Raw genomic sequence first — 7,771 nt, 5'->3', positions numbered from 1 at the left:
TTAGTAATACATTTAGTGCACAGCACAGGAAAAGAATTTGATACAATGTCTATTTACTAACAGCAAATATTGTAATTGTCAGTGCACACAAAACTGATACAATGTTTCATGATTGACAGCAAATACTGATTCACACAGTGCATACAATACACCAGTGTGATCAGATTTATACTTACCCCAGCAAGCAATAAAGTCCAACCTTATTGTTGTATGATAGTAGCATACATAAGACAAATGTTGTTCTTTAAGTGCAGGACAAGGGGTCCTCTGCACTGCTAAATATTTGACCTACATTGAGAAATATATAGAATTATTTTAGAATTATTTTAACTCCAATATATTAATAAAATTTATTATTTTCAATTTCTAATAGGAACTACAATTCTTTTCCCTTTTCCCTATTTCCAAAATAATAAATAACATTAATTGGTGGTATACACCTTTGTGGTTCCCCAAAACTCACTTTGTATATATAAATAAGTGAGGGTATCTGCAAAATCTCTATTTTGACCAAAAAAAGAAACAACAACGTTTGCCCCACCTGTATTACAATAATCCGGAACAGACAAGAATCTATAGTCTGCTCCACCTGTAATACAATAACCCGGCACAGACAAGCAGCTATAGTCTGCTCCACCTGTATTACCATAACACGGAACAGACTAGCAACTATAGTCTACTTCACCTGTAATACAATAACCCGAAACAGACAATAAGCTATAGTCTGCTCCACCTGTAATACAATAACCCGGAACAGACTAGCAACTATAGTCTACTTCACCTGTAATACAATAACCCGGCACAGACAAGAAGCTATAGTCTGCTCCACCTGTATTACAATAACCCGGAACAGACGAGCAACTATAGTTTGCTTCACATGTAATACAATAACCCCGCACAGAATAGACACCAGAGTCTACTTCACCTGTATTCATAAAACCCAGCACATACGTATTGATGTAATACAGATGGAACAGATTCTAGTGTGCTGTAACAGACAGGACATTAGAGTACGCTCCACCTGTGTTACAAGAACCCAAGTCCCAGCACATACAGTACGCTAGAATCTGCTCCACCTGTGTTACAATAACCCAAGTCCCGGCACATACAGTACGCTAGAATCTGCTCCACCTGTATTACAATAACCCAGCACAGGAAAGAAACCAGAGACTGCTCCTTTCGTAATAGAATGACCAGGCACATACAAGACACTATAGTCTGCTTCACCTGTATTCAAATTACCCAGCACAGACAAGACACCAGAATGCTCCTATTTTACTACAATGAGCCGGAAAAGACTAGAACTAGAGCAGGGGTGTCAAGCACTCGGCCTGCGGGACACAGAGCCGCTAATACAGGCTCTGCTCCGGGATTCTGTGGAATTCCCTGACATCGCTGTCCATATATGGACAGTGTTGTCAGGGTCTTCCCCAGAGCGGAGTCCCGGGCAGAGCGCTAGTATAAGCTCTGCTCCGGGATTCTGTGGAAATCCCTGACATCGCTGTCCATATATGGACAGTGTTGTCATGGTCTATCCCAGAGCGGAGTCCCTGGCAGAGCGCTAGTATAGGCTCTGCTCTGGGACTCTGTGGAATCCCCTAACATCGCTGTCCACATAAGGACAGTGATGTCAGGGGCACAGCTGGAGTCCCAGACAGATTGCTAGAATCGACTCTGCTCTGGGACTCCTGCTCTGGGCAAGCCCCTGACATCACTGTCCATATCAGGCACTGTGGCAGCATCTACCGAGGGCACCGTGGCAGCATCTACCGAGGGCACCGTGGCAGCATCTACCGAGGGCACTGTGGCAGCATCTACCGAGGGCAATGTGGCATTATCTAGGGGTGTGTGGCATTATCTACAGAAGGCACCGTGGCAGCATCTACAGAGGGCACTGTGGCAGCATCTACAGAGGGCACTGTGGCAGCATCTACAGAGGGCACTGTGGCAGCATCTATAGAGGGCACTGTGGCAGCATCTATAGAGGGCACTGTGGCAGCATCTATAGAGGGCACTGTGGCAGCATCTATAGAGGGCACTGTGGCATTATCTAGGGGTGTGTGGCATTATCTACAGACGGCACTGTGACAGCATCTTTAGAGGGCTCTGTGGCAGTATCTACAAAGGGCTCTGTGGCAGCATCTACAGAGGGCACTGTGGCAGCATCTACAGAGGGCACTGTGGCAGCATCTATAGAGGGCACTGTGGCAGCATCTATAGAGGGCACTGTGGCATTATCTAGGGGTGTGGCATTATCTACAGACAGCACTGTGACAGCATCTTTAGAGGGCTCTGTGGCACCATCTTAAAAGGGGCTGCCCAATCATGACATTTGTGTGTCTGCCAAACGCTTAGCGACACTTAATTGCTGAAATGCAGCCCGTCAACTTCTATTTATTCATATATGTGGCCCACTTACCCGGCCGAGTTTGAGACCCCTGAACTGGAGGCTGTTCCACTTGTATTACAATTACTAGACGAGACACTAGAGTCTGCTGCTACTCTTCTACAATAAACCAGCACAGATAAGACACCAGTCTGCTCCGCCTGTACTACAATAACTTGACAGAGAACACACTTCAGTCTGCTTCACCTGTATCACAATTACACGACATACACTCAAGACACCAGAGTCTTCTTCACCTGGACCAATGAGGACAGCGCCACCATCTACACGAGGCAAAAGTGAATATATAGGTCATGAGTAACGCAGCAGTTCTGCACCCCCCAACCTCCCTACGGCTTCCTCTTCAATGTTTATCCCAGCTGTATATGAATTCATAATGGAGATTGTCGCCCCTTCCTGCTGGCTAGTTCTCTGTACAAGCAGAGCCACTTATCTGGCGCAGAACGTTTACATATCGGAGATCAGCGGTGAGAGCTCTGTTCTAAGGACCATGTGGGCGGCTCTTAAAAGAGCCTTTGTGGTTAAATGTGGGATAAGCGGCGAATGTTTATCTGAAGGGAAAGAGTGCCTTAGTGCTATACTTGCTGCCGAGTGATCCTCCGGCAGGAATACACCTCCTCGTAGCGGCGCTGCCGGACGCCGTTTGTGCCGATGCCTGCACGTACAGGAGTGGCAGAAACACCGCTGAATATCCGCTTAGTTGCTCATAGCGCTGTATAAGCGCACGAGCAGTGGATCAAACAGCTGACTTGCGGTGTTGCTTCTTCGGCGTCCAGCTTGCTGCTGGGCAACGTGCTTTCCGCAATCCTTGGAGAGAGGGCCAGTGTTTTCTTAGCTGCTGTCACTGCTACTAATGTTACGAGATTCTTACAACAAACAATAAGTCTGTTACTGGGACCAACTTTGACACAAGTATCGGCTCGGCCCGTATCTCATTCTGCCGGACGGCTGGGATTAATAAGGCTGCTGGCAATAAATCTAGTAACCTCTAGTACTAATAATGAATCTGTCTGCTGTCCCGATATAGGACTCACTTTATTACAGTAACGCGTGCAGTTTCTTGCAGAGCAACATTTAGTGAGACGCATTCAATGAATGAAAAAGGAGAAACTGATGCAGCTGATACGGCATTTTACAAGAGCAAAACCCAATGTTGGAGGGCCAGTGTTTTCCAAGCTGCTCTCATTGCTACAAATGTTACGAGATTTTCAAAACAAACTAGCAATTTGTAGCACCAAGTTCCACATAAGTATGGACTTGCATTGTCTTGTATGTCACTTTGCCAGACTGCTGGTATAATCGCGCTGCTGGCAATACAATGACAGGAAACAGAATGCACCTATTTCTACTTCGTACTAACACTGTGCGTTGTCTATACTTAGGACTCCCCTCATCCCACTAACGCATGAAGTTGCTGCAGAGTAACATTTACTGAGACGCATTCGAAGAATCCAGTGAGACTGGAAGATATAATTTAAGACACTATGTAGTCGGGGACGGGTTGTAGATCATGAACATGAATCACTGGAGTAGTTGTACTATTAATGTGTCCTGTACAGTATAGTTAGTGCACCAATGAGGACAGCGCCACCATCTACACGAGGCAGTAGTGAATATATAGGTCATGAGTAACGCAGTTCTACACCCACCCTACGGCTTCCTCTTCAATGTTTATCCCCGCGGTATATGAATTCATAATGGAGGTTGTCGCCCCTTCCTGCTGGCTAGTTCTCTGTACAAGCAGAGCCACTTATCTTGCCCAGAACGTTTACATATCGGAGATCAGCGGTGAGAGCTCTGTTCTAAGGACCATGTGGGTGGCTCTTAAAAGAGCCTTTGTGGTTAAATGTGGGATAAGCGGCGCTCACTTGCTCTTGGCGCTTTTGCTGCTCTCGGTCTTCTTGGGCAGCAGAACGGCCTGGATGTTGGGCAGGACGCCTCCCTGAGCGATGGTCACACCACCCAGCAGCTTGTTGAGCTCCTCGTCATTGCGCACGGCCAGCTGCAGGTGACGGGGGATGATTCGGGTCTTCTTGTTGTCCCGGGCGGCATTTCCGGCCAGTTCCAGGATCTCAGCGGTCAAATATTCCAGCACAGCGGCCAGGTAGACCGGAGCGCCGGCGCCGACCCTCTGAGCGTAGTTGCCCTTGCGGAGAAGTCTGTGCACACGACCGACAGGGAACTGAAGTCCGGCCCGGGATGAGCGGGTCTTGGCTTTAGCCCGCACTTTGCCTCCTTGCTTTCCTCTTCCAGACATGTCTATTATCTGATCAGATCTAACGGCTGCGCTCCGACCGTCACTTCTTATACCCAGATGGAGCAGAGGGCTTCTTCTCTGATTGGCCGCATCTAAAACTTATATTCAACGCCAGACACTGTAGCCAATGAGGAAGTAGAATATTTCTATAGACTCGCAGATAACACGACGCCCCCTCCTCCGTCTCTACCAATAGGAACATCTCCCGCCTGAACTCGAATGGAGCAGGAATAAAGCAGCAGCGGATTCTTCTCATTAGGCGCCAAGTAATGTGCCCCGTCCCTGCAGTAAGAACCCAAAGGCTCTTCTAAGAGCCCCCACCAAGTCTACAACAGAGCTGCCGCCTCCATCTTGTGCTTATTCGTGCGCATGTCTTTATTCCCGCTGGTCTCCCATGTCTGGAAGAGTCGTTCAGTCCGTGCAGCCGCTCCTTCATGCTGCAGGATATGGGGGGACATTCCCGGGTGTGATAGCGCAGAGCTGCTGCTGCATTAGGATCTTGTTATCTGCGGGCTGCACGGGCTGATTCTTCTCTATCCAACGATACCGTGAAACGCACAATTCCAACGTCCGCTACCAATCTCCAGTATAAAGGTGGTGACGAACAAACCTGTAACACGTCTTTATTACATCCGTATCGTTCCCTAATTAACGGCATTATGTCCCTGTCCTCTCATGTGACCGGCATATTGTCCCTGTTCCCTAATATTACCGGCATTATGTCCCTGTTCCCTCATCTTACCGGCATTATGTCCCTGTCCACTCATGTGACCGGCATAATGTCCCTGTTCCCTCATATTACCGGCATTATGTCCCTGTCCTCTCATATTACCGGCATTATGTCCCTGTTCCATCATATTACAGGCATTATGTCCCTGTCCTCTCATATTACCGGCATTATGTCCCTGTTCCATCATATTACCGGCATTATGTCCCTGTTCCATCATATTACAGGCATTATGTCCCTGTCCTCTCATATTACCGGCATTATGTCCCTGTTCCATCATATTACAGTCATTACGTCCCTGTTCCTTCATATTACAGGCATTATGTCCCTGTTCCTTCATATTACCGGCATTATGTCCCTGTTCCATCATATTACAGGCATTATGTCCCTGTTCCTTCATATTACAGGAATTATTTCCTGTTCCTTCATATTACAGGCCTTATGTCCCTGTTCCTTCATATTACAGGCATTATGTCCCTGTTCCTTCATATTACCGGCATTATGTCCCTGTTCCTTCATATTACAGGCCTTATGTCCCTGTTCCTTCATATTACAGGCATTGTGTCCCTGTTCCTTCATATTACAGGCATTATGTCCCTGTTCCTTCATATTACCGGCATTATGTCCCTGTTCCATCATATTACAGGCATTATGTCCCTGTTCCTTCATATTACAGGCATTATTTCCCTGTTCCTTCATATTACAGGCATTATGTCCCTGTTCCTTCATATTACAGGCATTATGTCCTTGTTTGTAGCCTCAAACTCTGGTTGACTGGTTATTGTAATACGGGTGGAGCAAACTTTGTTTTGTGCAAGATTATTGTAACAGCAAAGTCTGTATTACAATACCCGGCACAGAGGAGACACCAGAGTCTGCTCCACTTGTATTACAATACCCGGCACAGAGGAGACACCAGAGTCTGCTCCACTTGTATTACAACACCCGGCACAGAGGAGACACCAGAGTCTGCTCCACCTGTATTACAATAACCACCCTTTACCCAGTCCTCGCCAGTGTGATTGCTTGTTCTCTATCGGCGTCAAGCAGTTTCCCTGGCATCTGTTATAAATCTGACTACTACCCTCATCATTGTTATTTACAGATGTCCCATGCTTCCTTCCGTCTCCTAATGTACAATGCTCCGTTTCTTCTGGACAATGTGATATTATGACGGGTCATCTGCCCGCAGGATCCGTGTCCCGGCTTCCTCACACGCGGCAATGTCCCTCCCTGTCCGGCAGCCACATAATGTATGAAGCAGCATCTGCACCGACACGAGAGCGGCCGCACATAGAACAGGGGGACTAGCGGGAGGCCAGACAATAGCAGGCACAGCTCTGTTGTAGACAAGGTGGGTGGCTCTTAGAAGAGCCTTTGTGTTCTTACTGCAGGGACGGGGCACATTACTTGGCGCTGGTGTACTTGGTGACGGCCTTGGTGCCCTCGGACACGGCGTGCTTGGCCAGCTCTCCAGGCAGCAGCAGGCGCACGGCAGTCTGGATCTCCCGGGAGGTGATGGTGGAGCGCTTGTTGTAGTGAGCCAGGCGGGAGGCTTCCCCTGCGATGCGCTCGAAGATGTCATTGACGAAGGAGTTCATGATGCCCATGGCCTTGGACGAGATGCCGGTGTCAGGGTGGACCTGCTTGAGCACCTTGTACACGTAAATGGCGTAGCTTTCCTTCCTGCTCTTTCTCCGCTTCTTGCCGTCCTTCTTCTGTGTCTTGGTCACGGCTTTCTTGGAGCCTTTCTTGGGCGCCGGGGCAGACTTGGCGGGCTCAGGCATGATAACACACTGCAATCTCCTCACAACTGAGATAACGGAATGCTTTACCCTCCCACCGCTGCTGTATTTATACACGGGCTATGCAAATGAGCAACGCTGTCTGACCGCTGTTCTACTGGAAGATCAAGTCATGTGACCTATGGATTCGTCATAAGCCACTCCCAGGGCAGCTAATTGGTGGTTCCCACGAGTCTGTTCTCTGTTGGTGGATTTAAATCTATCCGATCACAGGAGCTGGTGAGCGGTGCAGTAGTTAACTACTGCCTCGTGTAGATGGTGGCGCTGTCCTCATTGGTGCACTAACTATACTGTACAGAACACATTAATAGTACAACTACTCCAGTGATTCATGTTCATGATCTACAACTCGCCCCCGACTACATAGTGTCTTAAATTATATCTTCCAGTCTCAAGAGCTTTGTCACAAATCGGTCCTCCTGGAGTATAACCACCATCATCCCAGGTGTTTAGGCTAAGATTCCATCCCCGCGTCATGTACGGATAAGAGCAGTTCCTAATCTACAAAGGAGAAGTCCTACGAGGGGTCTGCGGCAATGCTTTATATGTACAGGAGACGCTATTAGGGTAACAAA

The 7,771-nt window shown here is 47.9% G+C and overlaps 2 protein-coding genes across 2 annotated transcripts; both read right to left on the bottom strand.

Moving 5' to 3' along the window:
* Positions 1–4,271: 4,271 nt before the first annotated feature.
* Positions 4,272–4,664, bottom strand: LOC142700357 (histone H2A type 1-like). The gene has a single exon (XM_075848097.1). It carries the CDS (start codon positions 4,662–4,664, stop codon positions 4,272–4,274), a length of 393 nt encoding a protein of 130 aa, XP_075704212.1.
* A 2,133-nt stretch (positions 4,665–6,797) lies between these two features.
* Positions 6,798–7,188, bottom strand: LOC142700358 (histone H2B 1.1). The gene has a single exon (XM_075848098.1). The coding sequence runs from the start codon at positions 7,176–7,178 to the stop codon at positions 6,798–6,800; it is 381 nt and encodes a 126-aa protein (XP_075704213.1). The 5' UTR covers positions 7,179–7,188.
* Positions 7,189–7,771: the final 583 nt, after the last annotated feature.

This window comes from Rhinoderma darwinii, unplaced genomic scaffold (assembly GCF_050947455.1).
Source record: "Rhinoderma darwinii isolate aRhiDar2 unplaced genomic scaffold, aRhiDar2.hap1 Scaffold_1853, whole genome shotgun sequence".
Classification (NCBI taxonomy): domain Eukaryota; kingdom Metazoa; phylum Chordata; class Amphibia; order Anura; family Rhinodermatidae; genus Rhinoderma; species Rhinoderma darwinii.
Note: the sequence above shows the minus strand (reverse complement) of the source record. Positions and strands in the feature narration are given on the sequence as shown.